The sequence below is a fragment of the Bos javanicus genome, chromosome 8 (assembly GCF_032452875.1).
Source record: "Bos javanicus breed banteng chromosome 8, ARS-OSU_banteng_1.0, whole genome shotgun sequence".
Taxonomy (NCBI): Eukaryota; Metazoa; Chordata; class Mammalia; order Artiodactyla; family Bovidae; genus Bos; species Bos javanicus.
The window spans coordinates 69,856,963-69,881,519 of NC_083875.1; the positions used below are offsets into that span (position 1 = coordinate 69,856,963).

General features: G+C 57.1%; 2 protein-coding genes across 12 annotated transcripts in view; both read left to right on the forward strand.

Moving 5' to 3' along the window:
• Nucleotides 1–101: 101 nt before the first annotated feature.
• Nucleotides 102–9,138, forward strand: FGF17 (fibroblast growth factor 17). Of its 2 annotated transcripts, none has more exons than XM_061426954.1 (5): nucleotides 102–3,667; nucleotides 3,833–3,869; nucleotides 6,816–6,993; nucleotides 7,160–7,266; nucleotides 8,315–9,138. In XM_061426954.1, exons 1-5 carry the CDS (start codon nucleotides 3,633–3,635, stop codon nucleotides 8,606–8,608), a joined length of 651 nt encoding a protein of 216 aa, XP_061282938.1. In that variant the 5' UTR covers nucleotides 102–3,632; the 3' UTR covers nucleotides 8,609–9,138. The 2 variants fall into 2 exon arrangements, with proteins under 2 accessions (XP_061282938.1, XP_061282939.1); XM_061426955.1 differs by having other exon boundaries at nucleotides 6,849–6,993.
• An 88-nt stretch (nucleotides 9,139–9,226) lies between these two features.
• DMTN (dematin actin binding protein) overlaps nucleotides 9,227–24,557 on the forward strand; it is a 32,314-nt gene continuing 16,983 nt past the window's right edge. For 2 of the 10 annotated variants that reach the window (XM_061426939.1, XM_061426940.1), the window contains exon 1: nucleotides 15,521–15,665. The gene's annotated coding sequence lies outside the window, so the exon portion shown is untranslated. Of the gene's footprint in view, nucleotides 9,524–14,322; nucleotides 14,504–15,520; nucleotides 15,666–17,306; nucleotides 17,796–24,557 lie in introns of those variants that run through there. The other 8 variants (XM_061426934.1, XM_061426938.1, XM_061426941.1 and 5 more) reach the window with 7 other exon arrangements.

The window sequence follows — 24,557 nt, forward strand, 5'->3', positions numbered from 1 at the left end:
CAGGACGGGCAGCTTCAGAGCTCAGTTATAGCAAAGCCCATGTTCCCCTCAGGGCCTTCTCCCCTGCTCCAGCCTCAGGCAAGTGCCCCTGTTCTCCTTTCCTCTGACTCAGCCACAGGCAGTCAACAGCTAGACTGCTGATATTTGATTTCCACGTGCTGGCTGGTGGTGGGGATCAAATAGCAAAGATGGGGGGATCCGCATTGCTGCAGAGGCCTTTGCCCTTCACCCTTCCTCAGCCCAAGCTCTTCTGTTTGTCAACAGGAAAGGGGTGGGCTGAGGTCGAGCAGGTGGTGACGAGGGGCAGGCCTGCAGGTGGCCGCCTGTCTGCACAAGCTGGGCTGCTAGTGGCAGGCGTGAGACGTCCCCGCTGGGGGGTGTTGAACTTGGCACTAGGGGATGGGATTAACCACCAGGGCCCAGGCTACTTCTCACTCCCCTTAGCACCTCCTGCCACCCCCCATAAATGTTAATGAACTCTACCCTTCTGGCCCCTCCCAGCTCCCTCGCATCAGGGGAGAAAGTCAAAGTTTAGGTAGACTCAGGCTGGACTACATAAGAGGGTCTCTGCCTCTCTCTCCCTCATTCCTGTAGCCCTTGACCCTTTGCAGGAAGTGTCCTTCCTCTTAGCTGATGTGATGGATGGTAGTTTTGACATCATCGCTTGTGGCCATTTCCTTTTGAAAAATTAGGAAGCTGAGACCAGAGAGGTGAAGGAACTTGCCACAGGTCACACAGCCTGGAACGACCTGGGCCAGGGAAGAGGGACAAAATTCAGAGGCTAGGCCTGAAAGATTCCTCACTTGGGGCCCATCACTAGGGTTCCCATGGGGTAAAGAAGCAAACAGAGTCAGAAACCAGGCCTGCAGGTGCAGAATAGGAAGGGACGAAGAGCACAAACAGGCTACCCAGCAGTGCCCCAGAGTCCCTGGCACCAGCCCCCTGGCTGAGCCCCAAGGCCAAGCTTGACAGCGGGCATCTGTTACCATGGAGACCCAGGCTGGGCTGGGGGCTGGCCAGTTAGAGCAGGCCCTTCCCCCACTGACAGGAACCAGGCTCTCTGGCTCAGAGACCTTGGACCTGGATGGAACTCCTCACACCCGGCTTTCCTCACTGCCTTCCATTCCCCGAGCTTACCCCACCACCTCAGACCCCAAGTTTAAGCCTCTCCGCTCTTACCTGTGAGTCCTAGGGATTGAGGTCAGAAGAAAGTAGCTCTTAATATTCTTCCAGGGAGTAAGAGCAGGTGAGGATGAGGGCATGGCTTCCATAGAGGGAGCCGGCACCAATCACAGTGGAGAGTTAGAATCGGGATGTTGCCGTGGGAGAGACAGAGTTTAAATGGGGCCCCTAGTGATGGTGCCAATGTGGAAAATGGAAATAACCAGGGGGACTATTGGCACCTTGTCTAAGGTACTGCGCTGCTAACTAGCTGGGAGACCCTCTCTGGACCTCGCGGGTGAATGAGGAGGTGGGACCAGATGAAGAATCTCTTAAGATCCCTTCCAGTTTTGACATTCTTTCTGATTGCTTCCAGGGCTTCCCAGGTGGCACAAGTGGTAAACAGCCCACCTCTCAACACAGGAGACATAAGAGACATGGGTTCCATCCCTGGGTCGGGGGGAAGATCCCCTGGAGGAGGAAATGGCAACCTCTCCAGTAACCCTCTCCAGCCTGGAGAATCTTACGGACCGAGGTGTTGGGTGGGCTACAGTCCATATGGTCACAAAGAGTTGGACACGACTGAGGTGACTGAGCACGCAAGCACGCATGCTGACTGCGTCCAACCCGGGGCACATAGTTAGAGACATCAGGGCCGGGGACAACACTGCACCACCCAGGCCAGCTCAGGCTCAACTCACCCTTGAGCCCCCAGCGGGGCGCCTGGGGTGGAGCTGGGAGTGAGCATGGAGTTGGACCCGAGGTGTCCCTGCTTGTTGGTGAGTGGGGAGGGGTGGCAGACAACTTTGTGGATTGTTCCAGCTCAGGAAGGTGAGAAGGAGGCCTGAAGGTGAGAGTTTCTCCCTCTGCCTCATCTCTTTAGGTAAATAAATCCCCAGCCAGCACTTCCCCTTCTCTTCCCAACCTGGGGGCACTGTGACTTCCAGGGAGCCTAGAGCTGAAGTGTGAGCTTCCCCCAGAGATGCCCCCTAAGCACTAGCCCCCTCCCACAGCCACCATCAGCCAACTTCTGCAGGGAAGGAACCCTGGTGTAGAGTCCCTGCTCATCAGCTTCCAGGACCGGGGATATTGGGTCATCTTGAATGGGTGCTGTGCTGGGCCGGGAGGGCGTGGACACAGTAGAAAGAATGCATGTGGAAGAGAAAGAGCAGGGACTTTGGAAACCTGACCACATCATTTGCTAGATGGGTATGTGGATGCATGTTAGTCGCTCAGTCATGTCTGACTCTGAGACCCCATGAACTGTAGCCCACTGAGCTTCTCTATCCATGGGATTTCCCAAGAAAGAATACTGGAGTGAGTTGCCATTTCCTTCTTCAGGGGATCTTCCCAACCCAGGGATTGAACATGGGTATCCTGCAGTGCAGGCAGATTCTTCACCATCTGAGCCACCAGGGACTAGCTGGGTGATCCTGAACAAATGACCTATCCCTGTGCCTCAGTTTTCTCACCTGCAGAATGGGGTGATACTTGGCATGGTACTGGGCAGTGTGGGACCACTGGGAGGTTGCTGGGCACTTTATCCCAGACAGCTGCTGGGGGATGAGAGGAGGAGGCAACAGGCTCCTCTCAGCTCCCAGAGGCACTAGAGATGGCTTCTGGCCTGGGGGGAATGCCAACTGGGGCCCAGAAAATATATCTCTGGCTTCTGCTTAAGCGTGACCATCTCACTGGGTCCTCTAACATCCCGAGGCATCACTGTGCCCATCTCTCAGAGGAAACTGCGGAGACCCAGAGGCAAGTGGCTGATGCCTGCTCTCCTCCAGGGGATCCACCCAGAGCCCCAGCTGTGCGGTCTCCCTGCCCCTGGCTCCCAAGTTGGAGCACCCCCTATTTGCTGCTAGTCTGGAGAGCCTTAACCCCTCCTTCCCGGTGACCAGACAGCAGATAGGGGGAGCAAGGGGTGACAGAGGCAGTGGAAGCGCCTAGCCAAGCCCACCTCCTGCCCCCTGGAGGGAGGTTCCTCCTTTTAAGGCTGCTCCTGGTAATTTCCACCCAGAGAGCCAGAATCAGCGACCCCAGGCCTGGACTGATTGATACCTGTGGCTCACCCTTGGGGAGGTGGGCCAGGAGGAGGAGAGAGGAGGAGGGGCCCTGCCGTTGAGGTCCTTGAGGGTCTGAACAACGCAGGAGCCTGTCTGCCTGATCCAGGAGCCCCCATCAGCTCCATCCTCTGCGCTTGGGTAGCCCCCCCAGAGGCTGGCAGCGCCCCGGCAGTGGCTGCTTTGCAGGGAAGGTGGACTCCTCACACCTCAGTCTCCCAATTATACCCTCCTCCCCCTCCCCTCTCCGCCCCTCTCTCCTCCTCCCCTCCCTCTCCTCTTCTCCACTGAAAACCTGTGGCTAGAAGAGACCTTGGCTTCTCTGGGACTCTGCCCCTGGGGACTGCCCACATCTGCTCCTGACTTTGGGGGCAGGAGGGCAAACGGCCCCAAGAAATCTCTCCGGCAATGGGAGCCGCCCGCTTGCTGCCCAACCTCACACTGTAAGTGCACTGCTCTCGACCCCGCTGTCTTGTTGCCATTTCCAGCCTTGGGGGCAGACTTAATGGTCCCGGGACTGCCACGAGGACTGCGGGGTGGGCACCTGGTGTACCCTTGGGCTGGCTGTTTTGGCACCCACAACCAGGTCCACCTTGTCTCCCACACAGGTGCCTGCAGCTGCTGATTCTCTGCTGTCAAACTCAGGTAGGTGGGCATCCCCCCACTACCCCCACCTAGCTTTTTCCCATCTCTCTCACCCTACCAATGCGGGGGTGGGGGTGCAGTCTCCTTTCGGTGGACAGAGGCATATCCTAGCCTCTTCCCGGTGCAGGAGACTCTGAGGTTTGGGGGGCTGGAATGGCATGGGGTAGGAGATTTGGGGATTGACAGACGTTTTCATTTCAGCCCAGTTCCCCTGGGGTCTCTTCCGCTCCCTCCATCCCTCCATCCCTCCACACTGGGTTCCCCCTAAGGCTAAATGCACAGGGGCAGCCAAACCTGAGGGATGGAGCCTGGGAGTGGTCGGAAGAGGGCGGAGGTGATGGCTCAGGTGAGGCTTGTATCAATACTTGCAAGTTCCCCAGAAAGGACAGGTTTCCATGCAAAACCACCTGTGTGCACCACGCACCCCACCCCACTCCCACCAACACAGATGTCCTGCCAGTCATAGTCCTGGGGGGCATCTCGTGGGCACTCAGAATGCCCAGCCAGGGCAGGCGACTCCTTACCTATAGGGCAATGAGGTCAAGCCCAGAGGTTTGTATGGCACAAGATTCAAGGGTTTGCTTCTCCACACCCCCCAACCCCAAGTCAGCCTCCCCCCAGCCTCAGCCCCCGTGCGAGGCTCGGTCCCTTTTTGTGATCCTCCATAAAAGTGCAGCTATTAAAATGCACTGGTCCAGAACCGCTCTGGGGAGACATCTCTTGGCTTTCCCAGGCCAGAGGCCGGCTTCCCTTCATAGCCAGTGGGGACTTTTTTTGAAGGTAAATGCCTTTTCTCTGAGCGAGGGAAAGGGGCTGCCTTTGAAGCGGTGGGGGGGTGGGAGAGAGAGAGACACCCCCCCTTTTCCTTCCCCCTTTTGCTCTAGCCCCCGTTCCAGGCCTTTTGCTTCACACATCCAGGGAGAGCAAGAAGAAAGCCCCCAGCCCAGCCAGGAGGGGGCTGGGGGTGGGCCCAACCTGTTCAGGAGGGGGAATTAGCACAATGGTGCGGCTGGCCAAGGCGTTTATGGCCTGGCTGAGGCCCCATTCAGGACTCCAGGAAGGTGGCAAAGCTGTCCTTTCCCCCTTGAAGTGCCCCCTCGCCCCCCTTGGTGGGGGGCCAGCAGGCCGGACCACAGCCATGCTTGAGGAGCCGTCTGACAAGCAGCTGTCTGCGGCAGGGGAAGGGGAGGTCCCCCACACCCCCACCCTGCAGCGGGAACATGAAAGGGACAGGCCAGGTCCCACGGGGAGAGCGACTTGTGGGCTGTGGGCTGTTGGGGGGGCGTGGGGCTGCTTTTGTGCAGGGCTAGAAGGGGGATGGGGAGAGGAGGGGGTTTGGGGGAGGGGGCCCCCTCTCTGCTCCTGACCTGGAACAGACAGACAGAAGGAGGCTGCCCGCCAAGAGGGGCGGAGGGTCTGAACCTGGGCCAGGAGGCTGGGGCTGGGGACGGGCCGGACCCCCTCCCCCTGGCACGGAAGGCAGGTCCCCCACCCCAAATGCTGGCCTCAGGTTTTCTCAGGGCCGTGGCGAAGTGGGATGGGCAGACCCTGCTCTCACGGGCTGGGGTCGTGGCAACACTCCCGGGCTGTGGGGAGCTGGGGTCTGCCCTGGGCAGTGACACACACACATGAAGGGTTAACCCTGCGCAGGTTCCCGAAGGTTCTGCTGTCAGCCTGGAGCTGCTCCCTCACCTCTCGCTTCCTCCAAGCTGATACTTCCCACCCCTTCCTCCAGGAGATACAGGCCCCTTACAGATGTGGGGGCTGAGGGGTCTAGCTCTGTCCAGATGGTTGCGATTGAGCTGGGATCAAGGTGGACTCAGGAATCGGGCATGGAAAGGCTGTCCCAGCACAGGCCAGCAGGATCCATGTGGAGAAACATTTTAGAGCTAGAGCCGGAGCTGTCAGCTGGGAAATGTCATCCAGGTGTGCACCTTGCCGGAGAGTGAGCAGGCAGGAAGTGGTCTGCTTCTTTCCCATTCAGCGCTGCAGATGGATAAGGAGAGACCATGCTGGAGAAGGCACTTGTCCTGGCTTTGTATGGAGCACAATGCATGGTGGCAACAGCCCCTTTCCCCGCTGGGGAAGCAGTGGGAGGCAGTATCACCCCCGCCTGGCAGGCGGCCTCCCAGAACATCCCCTGGGCCCCCACTGATAGTACCTCTCTGCCTTCTTCCACGAAGGAGGCCTCTCAACCCTAGAGCAGGGAGGAATGCTGGATGGGGCAATGGCTTCTCCAAGGGCCCTGAGCACCCAGGGGGAGTGCCAGGGGAGATGGGTGTGAGCTCAGGAGTTCTTGGTTAGCAGTGTAAAGAGGTGTAAAAGAAATGCTTCCAGGGGCCCAGCAGGAGCTACAGAGAAGAGTCTTAGTGTCCCCACAATGGTCCATAGACCAGCTGCTGTGTGTGCACATACATGTGTGGGAGCGTGCACACATCTATGTGTGTGCATGTGCTAGGCATGGGCTGTGCAGAGGACTGGGGAGAAATCTGGTCACCCTGGCTAACAGAACCAAGCCCCTGACATTTTGGAAAAGGCACAAGCTCCCATCCTAGAGGCAGGGCAGGGGTCTGTCACTAACCAGCTATGTGGCCCCATGCACCTCCTCCCTAGATCATGGAGATCATATAGCACCAGCTTGAAGCTTCCTTCCAGCTCCCAGGGTCACCATTCCAGACCTGAACTGTGTCCCCAAGTGTCCCTTGAGCCTGGGCAGCTACCAGTCCTCTGCTTCAGGGCAGATGAGGACCCAAGAGGTCATGATGACTGGCTTACACACTGGCCTGGGAAGGTCACGGCCAAGTGCCCCCTTCCCCCACCCCCCCTACTTCACAGGGCAAATGACCTGCCCCCACCACACTCACCTCCGCACCCCTCCCCCGGATGGACCTGCGGTGGTGTCACCCAAAGCAAATTGACACTATTTTTCCCTTGGTAACCGCAAAGGGGGAGAATCACCCGTCTCCTAATTTTAACCAGTACGTGAGGGACCAGGGCGCCATGACTGACCAGCTGAGCCGGCGGCAGATCCGTGAGTACCAGCTCTACAGCCGGACCAGCGGCAAGCATGTGCAGGTTACCGGGCGTCGCATCTCTGCCACCGCCGAGGACGGCAACAAGTTCGGTGAGACCCAGCCCTCCTGGGAGGCCACCCACACCCCTGTCTAGCCTCGCCTGCTCCAAGGGCCTCCCCATGCCCCTCACCCCCACCCAAATTCAGAAGTCAGGCCCCCTGCTGCACCCCTGGGCTGGCAGCCCCAATGGACGGAGGTTTCTCCCCCTCCCCACAGCCAAGCTCATAGTGGAGACAGACACGTTCGGAAGCCGGGTGCGCATCAAGGGGGCTGAGAGTGAGAAATACATCTGTATGAATAAGAGGGGCAAGCTCATCGGAAAGGTGAGGCCTGGGGGACAGGGAGTAACAGATGAGTCCGTCTTCCTGGGGTGAGGGCAGGCCGGGTCCCGCAGCATCCCACCACCCTCTGTTGGGCCCCACCCAGGACTGTGACTTCTGCTCTCACCCCACCATTCAGCCTCTCTCTGATCCCTTTAGTCCCTGTGGGTCTAGAAGCCCTCTGAGAACACTGGCTGATCCATAAGGATCCTTGGCTCTGGTTTATGAGGTAATTTCTCAGGATAGTGAGGAAGAATTTTAGCACCTACATCACGTGCCAGCCCTCGTGTTGAGGGCTAAGGGCTGATCAGTGTTGAGAAGGCCAGAAGTTCCCATCTTAACCCTCGCCCAAGGTAAGTGCAGTCCACAGGCTCCAAGTGGCAAAATTCATACTAACCACCTACTAGTGTAACCGCTAGTCACTCTCTCTGTAATGGTGGGTCCAGAGTTGTGCAGGGAGAATTCCATTTCCTTTTGCATCAGCCCATCCTGCATTCTGATTCTGGCTGTTCTCAAATATTTGCTTATTTTTGTCAATTCTCAGTCTTCTCATCTGTAAAATGGGCATAGTGTCAAGATTATCTACAGAGCCAGATGGGTGGATGCCTGGTTCTTGACATGGTGTTCTACACACGTTTACCCCTTCTTTCCATCACACTGTTGCCTACCCTCCCTCCACCCACCAACACCATTCACCCAGATCGAGGACTGTTCTGCTTTAGGAGTGCCCACTGAGTATGCACTGAACTGCATAGTTACCTTGATCATTACACCCAGCTGGATAAACCAAGGCTCAGTCTGGCTACATACCTTGCTCAAGGTGTACAACTTAAAGGACAAGGTTGTATTTAAGTTCAGATCCGACATCAGCAAAGTTTGTTCCTCCCTCCACCTCTGCCTCTCCATCAAGGGTGCCCACCTCCCCAGGCAGACATTCTTGGGCTCCCAGTCTCTGTGGTTCTCTCCTTGGTCCTATAACACAGGCCCATAAGGCAGACGCCAGCCAGGGTGGGCAGACAAACTCCCCTTCTCTCCTTCCTACCCCCGGCAGCCCAGCGGGAAGAGCAAAGACTGCGTGTTCACCGAGATCGTGCTGGAGAACAATTACACGGCCTTCCAGAATGCCCGGCACGAGGGCTGGTTCATGGCCTTCACACGGCAGGGTCGGCCCCGTCAGGCCTCCCGCAGCCGCCAGAACCAACGAGAAGCTCACTTCATCAAGCGCCTCTACCAGGGCCAGCTGCCTTTCCCCAACCACGCCGAGAGGCAGAAGCAGTTTGAGTTCGTGGGCTCGGCCCCCACCCGGCGGACCAAGCGCACGCGGAGGCCACAGCCCCTGACGTAGTGGGGACCGGGGCTACCGCCCCTCACTCTCGGGCTTTCCCATTCCCCTCCCTTCCTAATCCAAAGACTGGGCTGGGGGTGGGGGCCGGGGAGCCAGAGCCCCCAAGGGGGATGCTGAGGACCACCGAGCATCACAGCCACCCTCCCACCCCACCCCCGCTGGAAAGGGGCAGGACTGCCACTAACTAGGGCGGCTCCCCGAGGCCCACGCTGGAGTCTCCCCTGAGGGTGGGGCGGGCCCCCGGGAAGGAAGGTAGAAAAGTCAGGCTCCCTGAACCGAATGGGAAAGTCAGCGGATTCAAGGCTCCTCAAATTCTCCTCCCCGCGTCTCCCTCAGTCTGCCCCCAGCCTCCGAATTCCTCCTGGCCAGACGGTAGGAAGAAAAAAAAAGAGGGAGAAAAAAAAAAAAAAGAGGGCTGGCCATTCTTCACATTCCACTACCCAGGCCTGCACCCCCATCCCTCAACTCTCAGCCCCGGAATAAAACCATTTTCTTGCAAACAGGTTATCTGAAGGGGCGCGGGGGAACGGCAAAACTGAACTGGGGACAAACTGGGACAAACTTCTCTCCGAGAGGAGAGGAGGCGAGCGCACAGGCCCGGGCGTGGTGCGACAGGTGGAGGCCGGCTGGGCCCCACACGTCCCCGCAGGGGCAGGGGACACGGACAGGGGCAGCCAAGAGGGAGGGATGGCCTGCAGGCCCCGCACCTCCACCCCGCGGGAGGCTGGCGGCCCACGGCGCGCCCCTCCTCCGCGGGCTCGAGTTTCCTGGCTGGCACCGCGCGTCCTGTGCGACCTGCTGGGGCGCAGAAACCCCAATCCTGGGGCCGGCCGGAGCCACCGGGGCCCGAGGCCGCTGGCCGGGCAGCCGCGGGCGCTGCAGCCTCCTCGCCGGGCGCCAGATTGCTTTTTTCCGGTGAGGAGGTCGGGTGGGGGAGGAGCGCGGAGGGGCAGAAGGGGAGGGAAGGCGAGCCCGCGTCCCGAGCGCCCAGGTCCCCGCGGGGGGCAGGGCGGGGGCCACACCTGGGGGAAAAGGCGATTAAAGGCTGAGGCTAGAGAAGGCGGGGTGTGCCGGGCGGCAGGGGCAGTCCTCCCCCGCCTTCCTCCCAGCCCCGAGCTCCTCTGGTGGGCTTTCCAGACGCCTCCAGGTGTGCATTTGGGGAGTGGAACTAAGAGGCCATAAAACCCGCCCCTTTCCTCTTTTGCCACGGCTTTTAATCTTGTCAAGGGGGGAGGCCCTTCCTAGCTATGTGGCCCCTTCTCTGCTCTTCTCTCGGAACACTTCCATGAGCCTTCTCTTCTGAGGATGGACCTCCCCCCCCGCCTCCCGCTCCGCCAGCCTCAATTTCCCTTCCCTTTCTGCGAAAATGTTAAGAGGAGAGGGGGTGTGGATTTCGGGGAGAGAAGAAAGGATGAAAGACATCCCTTTTTCCCCCTCTTCTCCCAACAGTGGCCTAAAAATAAGGAAAGAATGGAAAGTGGGTGGGGGATGGGAGCTGGTTTAGTCAAAAGGGGAGGTGAGTGGAGTGTGGTCCAAGTGGATGGGGGTGGGGGGGATCAGTCACCTTTCCCTGGGTGAGAACTGGAGCCCAGGCTGACACCCCCAACTCCTGGGGAATTTAGACTGCCATAGCCAAGAGGGAGGTCCCCAAGCCATTCTCCCTCCAGCTTGTCATAATTGCTTTTCACTAGGTTGCTTTTTCCTCTTCCCCCCCAATCACAAAGAGTCTTAATCCTGGCGGGGACTGCGGGAAACGTGTAGGGGTCGTTTTCTGCGGGGGAGAGTAGGGAGGGTGGTCTGGAACTACTGCACTAACAGGCGAGTTCAATGGGATTTTCAGGGAAGGGGCAACGCCCCGCAATTACCTGAGGACAAAGGGTTGGGGCCCCAGGTGTGGAAGACTGGATTTGGGGGGCTGAGGGAGGGGGCTGAGAAGGAGGTGTGCTGGGGAGGGGGAGTTCTTACAATCCCTCTGATTTCCGCAGGAATTTGAGACATTCTTTAAAACTCTGGACCATTTCCCCCCAGCCGGGCTCTCAGGCCCACCCCCACCACTCCCTGGCTGGGGTTAGAGAGAGCTTCAAAGGTGCACGGGGCCCTTTGTCTTGCCTCCCCTTTCTTCTCTGCCTTTCTCCGGCCCCTCCCTCCCTCTCTGTGACCTCCCCAGCTCAGACAGGCCTCTGGGGGCCGGCTCCAGAAAGCCCTCACTGTTTCCTTTCTTGCTTTTTGAGGTGGTGAGACCTGACGGGGAGGGACAGGGAACGGGGAAGGGAGAGAGAGGAAGGCAGCTGGGGAGGCCTGTACCACCTCAGACAGTGCCCTAGCCCCACCCCCACCCCAAGCCTGGCAGGTCTCGCCCCCACTTGTGGTTATGAGTCCCCGGCTGGCTGGGCCCTTGGAGCCATCTCACCACACCTTTTCGTGCCTCTGCGGAGTGCAGGCTCTGCACCGGTGGGGGGTGGGGGGGGGCTCTTCATGCTCTGTAGAGATACGGAGAGTGCGGAGAAAAAAGAGTATGTTCAACTCATTCCCTCCTACTTGGCAGTGATTTCCAAGATGCTAAAAGGAAGAAAGCAAAGGAATGGGTCTCTAATAATGGGACCTGGTGTGGGGGCGTGGGGGGGTTGCAGAGGTGGGATTGAAAGTATCTGTGACTGTGGCAGGAATTTGAAGGAGAATTCCCACAGACCTCCGATGGCTGCAGCAGCTCTGGTTGCTTCTGGGTGCGCTAAGTATTCCAAGCCAGTGTGAGGGTTGGGAATGGACATGGTGGGTTGGAAGACACTTAGGGTGAGTTGAACACATCCGCTTCAGGGAGGGTGTGGCAGGAGGGGGTTGGTGGCAGCTGGCCTCAAATCCTGTGCTCCGTTTAGGATGCCCAAGAACTCTGGCTAAGAATAGCCTACCTATTGATCTCACCTTTTCTGTCCTGTCCTCCAAACAGCCAGCTGAGGCAAGAGGGCAGCTGAGGCAGGAAGTCAGGGCAGAGATCCTCTCACGCTTTAGCCCTCCAAGCTGGTTTCTAACTAATGTCTGTCTATTCAGTCTCTCTGACTCCCCTGGCTGTGACTTCCCAGTCACCCAGCCCCAGTCTCACTACCCTGGACACCTGGAAGGATCACCTGTCCTGGAAGCTCTTTCCTCCCCGGCCCCTCCAGACCTTCCTTCCTTCCTTCCTTCTCTCCTTCTCAGACTGTTTCTTTCCTGGCCCTGCTTCATAGAAACGTGCCCTGAGATTTGCACCATTCTCTTATTCCCCTGTCTCTTTCTGAGAAAACCAGTGTGTCAGCCTTGCACCCAGCTGCTTTCTCCACCAAACTCTGCACCTTGGCTGGACTTCCCAAGGTGCAGAGACACTGAGCTCTGTCTCAGTGACTGCAATGGCTTTCCACATGGTCTCTCTCCTACACACAGGTTCCTCAGGACATCACATAGTTTGTTCAACTCGCCTTGCTTTCTCTTACACCACAGCTCTGCCTCTATCACACCATCTCTAGCAGACTCAGCATGGCTTGCAAGCCCCTGCCCAGTCCTGCCCAGGCCCCCCCTTCAGCCCTATCCTTCCAGCTCCCCTTCAACAATGCTGGCAAAACTACAACCCTTGCCATCCAACAGGCACACTGAGCCTGTCTTGTTTGGTTTTTTTTGGCCATGCCACGCAGCTTGTGGGATCTTAGTTCTCTGACCAGGGATCAAACTCTTTCCCTCTGCAGTAGAAGGGCAGAGTCCCAACCACTGAATTGCCCAGGAATTCCCGCTGGACCCATCTTTGCTCATGAGTTTCCCATTGCCCAGGATACCCTTCGCCAGCATGCTGGCATGTCCAGACCACAGCCATCTCCTCAGCTCCACAGATGCCCTTCACTCCCCCAGGGACAGTGGCCATCTCTGCTGTCCCTGGTTCCTCTGGCCATAAACTTGCCCTGGCTTTAGGGCACATATCACGGCTTTTCCAGAACTGTACTTACTATGCTCGTGTCATGGTTCTGCGGGACAACAAGGGACTCCGATGTAGATTTAGTCAGTCTTTGGCTCCCCCATAATACCCAGCACTGTATGTTACACAGAGTATTTATTGAAGAAATAAACCAACTGGAGACCCAGAAAGAAGTCCAGCACCTTGTGGTCCCTGAAGGTGGAGGTGGAATCAGGAGTCAGAATCCTGCCTCTAAGCTCCATCCTTAGGTGGACTTGAGCAGGAGGGGCCCTAAGCAGTTAATCCAAATATTTATGTATTTCCTACAACATACAACCGCTGTGTTAGTCCTTCAGTTACTAAAAAGATGGACAGGACAGTGTGTCATCCTCTGTCAAACTCAAGATGCTGAAAATTTAATTGAGGCGGTGGTGAATAAACTTATGGGGCTTCCCAGGTGGCCGGAATGGTAAAGAACCCACCTGCCAATGCAGGAGATGTAAGAGATGTAGGTTCGATCCCCGGGTTGGGAAGATCCCCTAGAGGAGGTCATGGCAACCCACTCCAGTATTCTTGCCTGAGAAGTCCCGTGGACAGAGGAGCCTGGCGGGCTACAGTCTACAAGGTCATAGAGTTGGACTCAACTGAAACAACTTAGCACATAGGCTATACCTATAAAAAGGCAGTTCTTTAAGGACTGTGGGAATCTGTCTCTTACCCCTAATGGATGTACCAAAGATTGCAAAGTGGCATTTGGTACATTCGTGGGAATTCCCTAATGGTTTAGTGATTAAGGATTCGGGCTTCCACTGCAGGGGCGTGGGTGTGATCCCTGGTCAGGGGACTAAGATCTCACATGCCAGTGTGCCAAAAAAAAAAAAAAAAGGTGGTACATCCCCAAAGAGTGAAAGGGGAGGAAGTAAAGACATTGATGGGTACTGAACTCCAGAGATGTGCCAGGCAGCACACAAGGCCAGCTCACATGGAACCCCTCATTTAGTGGGTGAGATTATTCCCATGTCATGTGTGGGTGGGCTCAGATTCTGAGATGTTAACTCACCGACGCCCGCAGCCAGGGAGGAGGACAGTCCAGATTCTCTCCTGTCTGTGACATCTATAGTGCGATGTCCTCCACTCCTTGGCCAGGCACAGTGGCTCCAGGGATGTATACAGGGGGGCAGTGCTGGGAAGGGCTGGGGTTTGCATGATCTTGAAGAATGAACAGGATCTCTCTTAGCAAAGAGGACCCGCAAGGGGGAAATATTGAGAGTGAAAACAGCAGGGGAAGAAGGGCTTCAAGACAGGGAAATGTTGAGATTTGTTACAGGGCAAGGAGGAGCTGTGAGCAGTGAATGGGTTTGGCTGGCACTGAAAGTTTGCATTCAGGAAGCAGCAGGAAAGGACTGAGCCACAGATTAGGTCTCTGCTGCGGCAGGAGGAGATGGTGAGGGGCTTTGAGAAGGGAGGTGACCAGGTGCAATTGTGGGGTAAGGGACTGGAGGAGAGGGGCTGGTCTGGGGCAGCCGCTGGGACTAAGGTTCTGGGGTCTGACAGTCAGTCCAGTGCTTGGAGATAGGGGATGTATCTTCCAAACTGATGAGAAAGGCTCACTCGGAGGCCCTTGTCTTTCTTTTTGTTCCACTGGTCCAGTTCTCTGGCACTGGCCCTTCTTAGCCACCTCCGGGCCCAGCTAGCCTCTCCAGGAGTTAATGTTTAGACCTCCTCAGCAGGTCATGCAGAGGGCGGGGCAAGGGGTACTGGAGTGAGACCAGAGGAGGGCATAGGCCCCAGGGAAGGGGCAGGCTGCAGGGCCAGCATCCAGTCAGGACAGCTGGCACCAGTGACCTTGCTGGGGAAAGAACCAAGAACTAGGTATCTTGGGCCTGGGACCACCCTCCTGAGAGGGGCAGGAGCCCCCATCCCCTTCTGTGGACTCCAGCACCCATCCTCAAGGCCTTGAGGCACTGCTGAGCCTAAAGGTAAGCTTGCTCCTCCTGTTAGCAGCCTCCTGGGTGCAGCCCGGAGGTGCCCAGGAATCCTGCCCGGGCCCAGCTCACAGGTAACCTGGTGTTCAGGGGTGCTTGCTTTGGGATTGAAGCTTTTGCCTCCAGTCTCCTCCCAGCCTGATGTGGTGACCAGCAAGCAAGGGGGAAGATTGGACCATTCTGCTGGCCTTGAGGAGTCTGGGGCCTCCCCAAGAGGAGAGGGCTAGAGGCAGAGCAAGTCTCCCCGTAGGGCAAGACCAGAGATGAAGGGAGGCAGACGAGGGAAGGGCCTTCTGGCCTGGCTGTGCCCTCGCAACACACACACACACATACACACACACATACACACATCAGGATCCCTCAGCAAGGAATGACCTTGACAGCTACCAAGCCTCGGGTCGACAGAGGGAGCCCTAACTCCGCAGTCCCCTCGGCTCCAGGGCTGGCCCTCGGGAGAGTTTCACCCATGGTATTGGCCTGCCCCTGGATGGACATTCCTACGGACTGAGGGACAGTGGGGATGGGCCCTTTGGGAATGAAAGAGCTCTCTTTCTAGTTCCGACCTTCCTCTCAGTCGGGGGAATGAGAGGATCTATGGCTGGGAGGAGGTGCTCAGAGACAGTGGAGGGGTGGCACCGGGAGGCTTCTGAGCCCTGTGGCCTGTGTGCCCAGCCCCACCCACACCCAGGACCTCTCCTTCCTGCCAGAAGCCGCCCTCTGACCCTTCAACAGAAGCCATCCCTCCCTTGTTCCTACCGTTCTTCCCAACTCCAAGCTGAGCTTTCTCCACTGGGGGATGTTGCCCAGTGCCGTCTCCCTCCCCAAGACGGGCCTGTTATCTGGCCCTGAATTAAGGTTCTCCTGAGGCCGCCCGGAGCCAATCCCAGAGCCTTATGGAAGGAGAGGGAAGGGGAGAGTGGTGGGGCTCCTGAAGCTCTCCCACCCCCACCCCAGCACTGAGGCCCCCTCCATCACCGAAGAGGAGGCAATAGGAGTCACAGCCGCCTCCTCCCCCCTCCCTGCCGCTGCTGCCTCCTCGGCTGAGCTGGCAGGTTGTCTTGGCAACGGGAGGCGGAGAGGAGATGCGCCGAGGGATGGAGGTGTATGTCACCGAGGAAGCCGCTGTGCTCCTGCCCCAGGCCCCAGGCCCTTGAAGGTACCAGAGACCCCCCCATCCCCTCCCCCTCCCCCTGCCCTTTCCCTTCGGCCCCCCTACTCTCTATCCAGTGTGCTTTTTTTCCCTGGGGAATGCTCCACTCCTATCCATTCCTCCTGAGCCACCTCATTCCAGGCCCCTGGCCCCAGCTGTCTTTCCTGGTGACAGCTCATTCCAGTCCTACCTCTGGGGACCCTGGCACCGGAAGGCGAATCTCCTGGAATGGGGTCTGGGGGAGGGGGTAGCACATGAAAACAGAGAAGGAGCCGAAGTAGTGGGAAAAAATGAAGAATTCTAAAGGGCTATCTGACATTTGGTCTCCTGGAGTGGGAGACGGAGGCTGTGCAGGACTAGGGTGGGGCCAGGGCAGTAAGGGTGGGGCTGCAGGGTCAGAAAGCTGAGAGGCCAGGCTGGCTGTCTAGAAAGGCCTGTTCCCCTCTGCTGGGTGTGTGGCCTGCTCCTGCCACATCACAGGTGCACCTCTTCCTGCAGCATCTCCTGGTCTTTTTCTCATGGTTCCATGGATCCTGTGTTTCTCCCTGTCTTCCCATTCCGCGGTACATCCAACAGCTAAGCCCAGATTCTTTCCACTCTTCCTCAGCCACTCAGCGACCTGTCGTCTTAATTTCTTTCTTTCTGGAGCCCATCCTTCAGGATTCTTTCTTCTCTGTCTCCCACTAACCCAGACACATCTCTCTCTTCCTGTCCCTACCTGTCCTCTCCTGCCCTACTCTCTTTGAGAAAGAAGTCCCAGAGCACACTCTCACCTGTCCCCTCACGACCCTCCCCCTGTGATTTTTCCATTCTGTTACCCCAGAGCCCCCTCCCCAGATTCTGGATTTCCCCAAGGACAGCTGATAGCATCAGCTGAACGGCTGTGGGCAGTGGTTACCAGGGCAACGGTAAGGACTGCCTAGGTAGGCAAGTGCACAGAGGTGGAGAGGGGCAGGGCTAGGGCCAGGGTCAGCTGGCAGGTCTCCCTCACCTGCTCCGGGGGGTCACACGTGAACCAGACTCTGCGCTGAGCCCAGAGGGAACCAAAAGGCCAATGACAGGGTCCCAGAGTGGGGGGTGGTTTTCCCAGTGTCTCTGTTCCCACAGTTCTACGCAGGGGCCTGGGCATGCCCTAGCAAGAACTTCTCTTTTGAAGACCCTGCCCTGGAGAGAGAATTGCTTACTTCCCACTAACCACCGCTGTGCTCTATCCCCCAGAGATTTGGGTTATGGAAGGGCCAACCTGGTCTCTTGTCCTGAGGACCTGGTCTCCTGAATCCTCCCATTCTGTCCTCCCCAGGAGAGGGTTAATCCTCGGGTAACCAATTCTGGCATCCAGCCCACACACCCCTCCCCTTCGCCATCTATGGGCTTTCACACCCTGGGGGTGGGGGCGGGGAGGGGGAGGCTGGGACCCCAGAGGCCAGGCTGGTGGTGGGTGATGAGTGGGAGAGACAGGTGCTTGGAGAAACCAAGTGTCGTCACCCCTTCTGTGATCAGTAGAGCCCCCTCCCCTGTCCCCCACACAAACACTGGCTGTTTAGGAGGCTCGAGGGGCTGTGTGTGTGAGCGTGAGTGTTGCTGGGCAGGGGGTGGGTGTGGGAAAGGGAAAAAGGCCAGCGGCTGGCCGTGTCTGCTTCCGATTCTGCTTCGTCATGATGCCTGGTTAATGCTCCTCTTGTCTGAAATGGATTGAGCTGCAGCGAGCAAGCGAGGTGGAAGAGCCGACACACAAACACACACCCGCAGGCCAGCGGCCACACGCTATCAGCTGGAGGTGGGGAGGGTGCAGGAGTGGGGAGCTGCGGCCCGCCCTGCCGCCGTCTGCCTGGCCTGCCCACCCGTGCACACGCCCTCTTGCCTGGCCAGGGATCGAGATCCGGGATCAGCGGAGGAGTAGGGTGGGGGTGAGGAGTGGAGGCCCAGAGGGTAGGTCCCCTCCTTCACCAGCTCCCCACCCACTCGCCCACCCCAAGCCGGCTTTTATCTGGTTATTTGTACTCCGGGAGAGCACGCTGGGTTCCTGGAAGAGTCTCCTATTACCTGGACTCTGAGCAAAAGCTGCAGCCCCGGATCTGCGTCTGCCCCTGCCGGCTTGGGGCCTCAGAGCATCTGGGCCTCAGTGTCTGGGAAGAGGTAGGTGGCAGGACCCCCGACATCTCCCCCGCATTCCCCTCCCCGCCTCTCTTCTCCTCTGTGGGCATTTTGGCCACAGCACCTGCCTAGAAGTGAGGTTCTGAGTGGGGGTAGGAGTCCCTGGGGAGGGATCAGCTGTGGCCCCTTGTTCAGTGGGAGAATGGGCTGGACCCCAAGGCTAGCCGGGTTTGGTCTGATCTACCTCCTTCTGATTTGAGGGGCTGGGGTGAGCCACGGTATCACTGAGTAGCCCCCTTCCCCTAGCTATGCTGGCCAGAAGTCCCAATGATGGTGGGTTGTAGGGGGTGGGGTGTCGCCTGGTTGGGTTGGAGAGCTTTCTGTCTTTGCTGAATGTTGGGAGGGGAGTGGGGGTTGCCGGTCTGCCAGTCTCCTGCCACCTTGCCGCAAATGCTCTTGAGAGGGGAGTAGTTCACTCAGAGACCTGAGTGCCATTGGTGTAGGGCCTGCTCCTTGGGGGAGGGGCCCAGGGAGCCCCCTTCCAGCCCTTAGCTGGCCAGACTAGGTGGCAGGGCGTGGCCACAGGCCTGACTAGGGTGCTCTCTCGGTGCTCTCTCGGTGGTGCTCTCTCAGTGCGGGCTGTAGAAATGCTTGAAGGGGAGGTGGGTGCGGGGGAGCTGAGCAGATGCAAAGGCACCCAAGGAGGATCAGAAGTACCCCCTTGCTAGCTCTGCCCCTCCCTCTGCCTGGCAGGCCAGGCTCCCTGCCCTTTAGGGGCAGAGTGTTTCCTTCCCAGGGGACTGGGTTGCCAGGATGCGAGAGTCAGGGGAGCAAGGACAGGTATGGGAAAAAGCAGGCAGTCTTGCTTTGGGAAGGAGGGGACGCGGGGAGTGCCCATGGGATGGGTAAGTGGGGGCTCTGTGTGCCTTGCCATGCACATGCTTGGGGAGGGGGTGTCAACCCATGGGGCGGGTGACTGTGAGCATGGAGAACAGCAGACAAGGTCGGGGGTGTGAGCGGGTGTCAGAGGTACCGCATGGCAGCGTGGGGGGGCCTTGCTGGGAAAGTGGGGGCGTGATCTTGCAAGCAGCGTGTGTTTGCTTTGCAACTGTGTTTCAGCGGGGGCTGCCTGTGTAGGTGAAGTGCCTGTGCCCCTAAGCGGGGGTCTGCGCTCCGTGCTGCCAGCCTTGCCATGGCCACATGTCCAACACCTGAGCCAAATTGTCCACCTGGGGGTGCAGGTCTGAGGAATTCCTCCTTCGGAGCTTATGCGTGTATGTAAAAACCAGAATAGGGATGCCCCCAGGATTCAGGAAACTGAATTTGGGAGCCCATCTCCCTTGCATCTCCCCCAGCCCTATCCATCCAGCTGGTTAAAGTGACACCACCACCTGCCAACAGGACCAGCTATAAATAGAGGCCAGAGCAGGAACAAGCTGAGGACCAAGCAAACCTGAGGGGCTGGGGGCATAGAAAGAGGAGCCTCTTCAGAGCTGGGGGTGTAGATTGAGGATACAGAAACCCAAGAGAGAGCTAAAAGAAACCGGAAGATGAGATGCATATTTAAGGGAGGAGGAGGAAGGGGGAGCCTAGGGCCGGGCCCTGCTGTCATCAGAAGTAAGGGGCAGCAGGACCTTGAGCAGATGGGTTCCCAAGACGGGACCCAGATTTTGGGCCCTCCTGCCCCTGTGTGATGATGCTTCACCAGAGTGTGAGAGGGTGCTGTTGGGGGTTGGCATTAGAGGAAGCTCAACCCTACTCCTAGCAGATAGAGCAGGGCTTAAAAATAGGGTGGGGAAGAAGGATAAAATGAGAGGAGGGGAGTGGGGATTCCAACAGTCTTAAAAAGGTGCAGGCGCAGGCTTGGCCAGGATGTTTCCATGAACCACCAGCCCAGGGTAGGGGGATTTGAGGGGCGACTGTGGGTGTCCCGCGCTACCCAAACACAGACACAGACCCCAGCCTCAGGGCCTCCCCTGTAGGGCCAGGCTGCTCTGGCCCACCCTTCCCCTCTCCACCCTGGGATGCTGTTTTGGAAACTGGTGACCTAGCTGGATCCTGCCTTTATTTCTGGCATTGAGTTGTTGCCACAGTAACTGCGGGGGTGGGGCCGGGAAGGGGAGAGGGTGAAAGGGAAACAGAGCCAAGGGAAGAAAGATGAAGAAAGGAAAGGAAAAGGGGATGGAAAGCAGAAAGAGCGGGATGGGACTCAGAAATGGGGTGAAGCAGGCAGGGACACTGTAAATGAAATTGGTGAAAAAGGAGAGGAGTAGAATCATGCCCACCTGACCCCCAACCTACGGGGACAGCCTGCCCATTGCGTAACCTGTTTAGCCCTTTACTGTCTGCACAGCCAGCCTCTAGCCTGGCTTCTCCCTGCCCCAGGGCACAGAGCCCGTAGGCCAACCTCCTCCCCCAACCCCCATCCTCTCTGTTCCTTGTCCACAGGCCAGTTCAGCGAGCCGGATTTTGGTGGCTCCGCAGTATAAGGTAGCGCATGGGACCCCAAATCCCAAGTCCATATTAAAGTGGGATCTTTGGGGACCCACGGAAAAGAGCATTCATTGGCTTTGACGCGAGATAGACCTGGGTAGGAATTCCAGCTTGACTTTTATGGGTAGGTGCGGGGGTAGGGGCGGGGGGAGTTGGCAAGTCAATCTCTCAGCCGTATTCTCATCGCCTAATGGGGAGACGTAAGCGTGTGTGAAGCTAGAGAGGATGGGTGCAAGTCCCTGGCCCAGAGCAAGTGGTGGCTGGTTTAGAATGTGGGCGGGGGAGAGCTGACTAGAGGATCCAAACCTCGGGTCGAGCCTCCGTTTCTCAAAGTCCAGGGAGCCGAGGCAGGTTCAGCTCCTACCTGGAACCGGCCCCCGCGAGGATGGGTGGGCGGGCCTTATCACCCAGGCCAAGCGGCTCTAGTTGCTATGGAGACGGGGCGGGCGGTGTGAGGTGGAGCCGGGCTGGGGGCTCAGATAAGGCGCAGCTGCACAGCTTGGGGAGGGTGGGGCGGAGATGGAAGGACTGGGAGCCGCGGCCCAGCTGAGATGGCCCTTCCGCCACCTGGGCTGGCCTTCCTCCTCGGCGCTTTCCCTTTCCTCTCATTGCGCCCTCCCTTCCTGCTGCAGCCTGCCCTCTTGGTCTGTACACCAGAGGCAGCCCGGACCTGGGAGTGCACGTGCATAGACGAGGGGTGTGCACCGATTGGGAGCAGGCGCCGATCGAGCAGGGGCAGCTGGTGCGGACGCGCGAGGAAACTGGCTTTGGGAGGGGCTACGCGTGGGTGGAGTAAGCGGTTCGCGGTCATAAAACGTGATTTGAGAGAAGCTACGAAAACACTCCCTCCGTCCCTCCCTTCCCCCTCGCCCTTCCCTCCCCCCACGCCCCTACTCCACCCCGAAACATTTTCTCTGCTGGCTTAATATTTCACTAGTAAGACCTTCACTCCTTCAGGTTAGTCCCGAATTAACATGCCAGGTTCCCGAAAGGGTAAGATATTAACAGTTGCCGCAGGGTGCTTTCCAACACACCAGGCGCTGTGGAGAAAGAAGGTGACTCAGAGCAGAAAGCGAAGAGATCCAGCCCAAGGGATGAGGCGGACGCTGTGCAGAAGGGGCTGGGGCCAGAGCGGGGACATCGTTATTCTGAATCATTTGAGTGGCTGCGCCTGTAGGACCGTGTTCGTGCAGGGGAGAGTGGGGCGTCTCAGTTCAAGACCTTGTAACCTGTGACCTGGTTCACGGTGGCCCTCTTCCCTCCCTCTCTGGGCAGTAACCACTCTGATGGGCAGTCACTGCCCCATGCTGTAGCCACCCGCAAATGGTGTTCAAGGGAAGGTTGCCTGGGCCACCCCCAGCTTCAGCCCGAGGCTCCAGGACACGTAGAAGGTCTGTTCTCCCAGATGCTCAGCTGTCCACAGGCCCCACCATGACCCTTACAGTCCTTTCTACTCTCTTCAGCCTCTGCCTAACCCACCTGGGCTTACCTGGTGGCTCAGATGGTAAAGAATCCTCCTGCAGTGCAGGAGACCGGGGTTGCATCCCTGGGTGGGGAAGATCCCCTGGAGGAGGAAATGACAACCTACTCCAGTATTCTTGCCTGGAGAATCCCATGGACAGAGAAGCCTGGCGGGCTACGGTCCATGGGGTCACAAAGAGTCTGACACTACTGAGAGACTAACACAACTGAGAGACTAACCCTTTCACTTTCAACCCTCGTGTTGGGTCTACATATGGCCTTCTCTCAATTTTCTTGGGAAAATAGAAGCCTCCTGATTGGGATCTGCTACTGCTACTGCTAAGTTGCTTCAGTCGTGTCTACTGCTACTGCTAAGTTGCTTCAGTCGTGTCCGACTCTGTGCGACCCCATAGACAGCAGCCCACCAGGCTCCGCCGTCCCTGGGATTCTCCAGGCAAGAACACTGGAGTGGGTTGCCATTTCCTTCTCCAATGCATGAAAGTGAGAAGTGAAAGGGAAGTCGCTCAGTCGTGTCCGACTCTTAGCGACCCCATGGACTGCAGCCTACCAGGCTCCTCTGTCCATGGGATTTTCCAGGCAAGAGTACTGGAGTGGGTTGCCATTGCCTTCTCTGATCAGCTCCCTCTAAATGCCCCTAGGTTGCAGTTACCAACTTCCCTTTCTTCTCCTTTCAGAGGAGCCATAATTTCTTTCTCTCTACTCTTCACTCCCCACTGAGAGCCTTTACTCCTCACTCCCCACTGCTTACAAACCTTTTACTGAAAAACCTTCAACCAGGCTTACCTCCTCCATAGTTACTCTCCTGCCTCCTGCCTGCCTATCACACTTCTCAGAACTGCCCCTCCCTGGCCTATGCCTCCTGGCCACCTGCACCCCTCCACCCTGCACCCCATTACTAACAAGGAGGCTTCACGCTTCCTTTGCGGATGCTCTCAGAGGCTGCCAGGCCTTGACAGCCAAACTGCTGAGCTGTATCTCCTGTACACACATCTTCACATCTTCCCTTCTCTGGGCAATGGACTCTGGGCTTCTCAACATTCTCTCTCTCTCTTAAAAAAAAAAAAAAAAATATATATATATATATATATATATACACACACACACTTGGCTGCACTAGGTTTTAGTTGAAGCATGCAGGATCTTTAGCTGTAGAATGTTCCCTGACCAGGAACCCAGCTTTGGGAATGTAGAATCTTAGCCACCAGACTACTTGGGAAGTTCCTTCATGACATTCTTTCTCAACCCCTCTTTCCCTCCCCAAATGCCTTTCTTTCCAGGTGGCACAGTGGTAAAGCATCAGCCTGCAATGCAGGCAACTTGGGAGTCAGGGCTTCCATCCCTGGGTCGGGAAAATCCCCTGGAAAAGGAAATGGCAACCCACTCCAGTATTCTTGCCTGGAAAATTCCATGGACAGAGGAGCCCGGTGGGCTACAGCCCATGGAGTTGCAAAGAGTCGGGCACGACTGAGCACAGCACACACCACCCTTTCTCTCATATTTATTGTACCTTCACTGTTTATTAGGTCCTTTACTGAAAACAAAGAATCACTAGGTATACCCCCAGCCCTCGTCTTCGCCCTCCCTTTCAGGCCATCTCCAGCTCCTTTTTGCTTCTAGTCCTCTAGGTACTTCCCAGAATGCTATTTTTGATCTTCTTTCTCCATTGGCAATCTCATGTGCAGACTACCACCTCTAGCTAAAATGGCTCCCAAATTTGTGTTTCCCGCTACTGCCCCCACCTCAATATCAACCTGGCAAGAAGTGAACTCATTGCCTCCCCTTCTCCTGTCACTGCCTGTCCCTCCTTCTGGTGGGGTTTCCAGATCCAGTTCTGTTTTGCACATTCTGCCTCTTCGGCCCCAGGCCCAAGTCTAGCGCCTCACCATCCGCTGCCTGGACTACTGCCATAACTTCCTGGCTGGTCTCTCTGTGGACCTGTCTAATCCATCTCCCAGTCTGCAGCCAGACTCATTTCCCCAAAGCACTGCTTAGATCTATCACTTCTTCATTTTGAAAAAAGTTCCTAAGCATTCCATAGCCCCAGTTGCCCACAGAATATATTCAGAATCCTCTAGTCTAAACTCAAGGCATCTACAGTCTGGTTCCCAGCCTCCTGCCCTAAAACTGTCTCAACCTCTTGAGCTCCACAGTTCAGCCATGTTTGCTGTCCCCAGACAGACATAGTGCTTCCCCGTGTCTCCAGTTTCCATCATGCTGCTATCTCTTCCAAGGATCCCTTTTTGGTTTTTCCAGGATCTCCAATTAGGCACCTTTCAAGGCCTGCCTTAAATACCTCCTCTTCAAAGAAAGGATTTTCTTTGTGGCTCAGTCAGCAAAGAATCTGCCTGCAATGCATGAGATGCAGGTTCGATCCCTGGGGAGGGAAGATCCCCTGGAGAAGGAAATGGCAACTGACTCCAGTTTTCTTGCTTGGAAAATCCCATAGACAGAGGAACCTGGTGGGCTACAGTCCATGGGGTACCAAGAGTCAGATGTGACTTAGCAACTAAAACCACCAACACGTCTAAGAAAATTTTTTATTCCCCCCTCTTGATACTGATTCGTCTCTCCTGTGACCTCTCACAGCCCCTTATACCATCTTTTTTTGTTTTGGCTGCACTCCATAGTTTGTGGGATCCTAGTCCCTCAACCAGGGATTGAACCCTGGCCCTCAGCAGTGGGAGTACAGAGCTCTAACCACTGCATCACCCCTTATACTATCTTATCTGGCATATGTAACTGTTTGTTTGCAGGGGTATTATCTACACACATGGTCTCATTTCTAGAGGGGCAGCTTAGCTTCTTTGACTTATCATTCTATTCTCCATA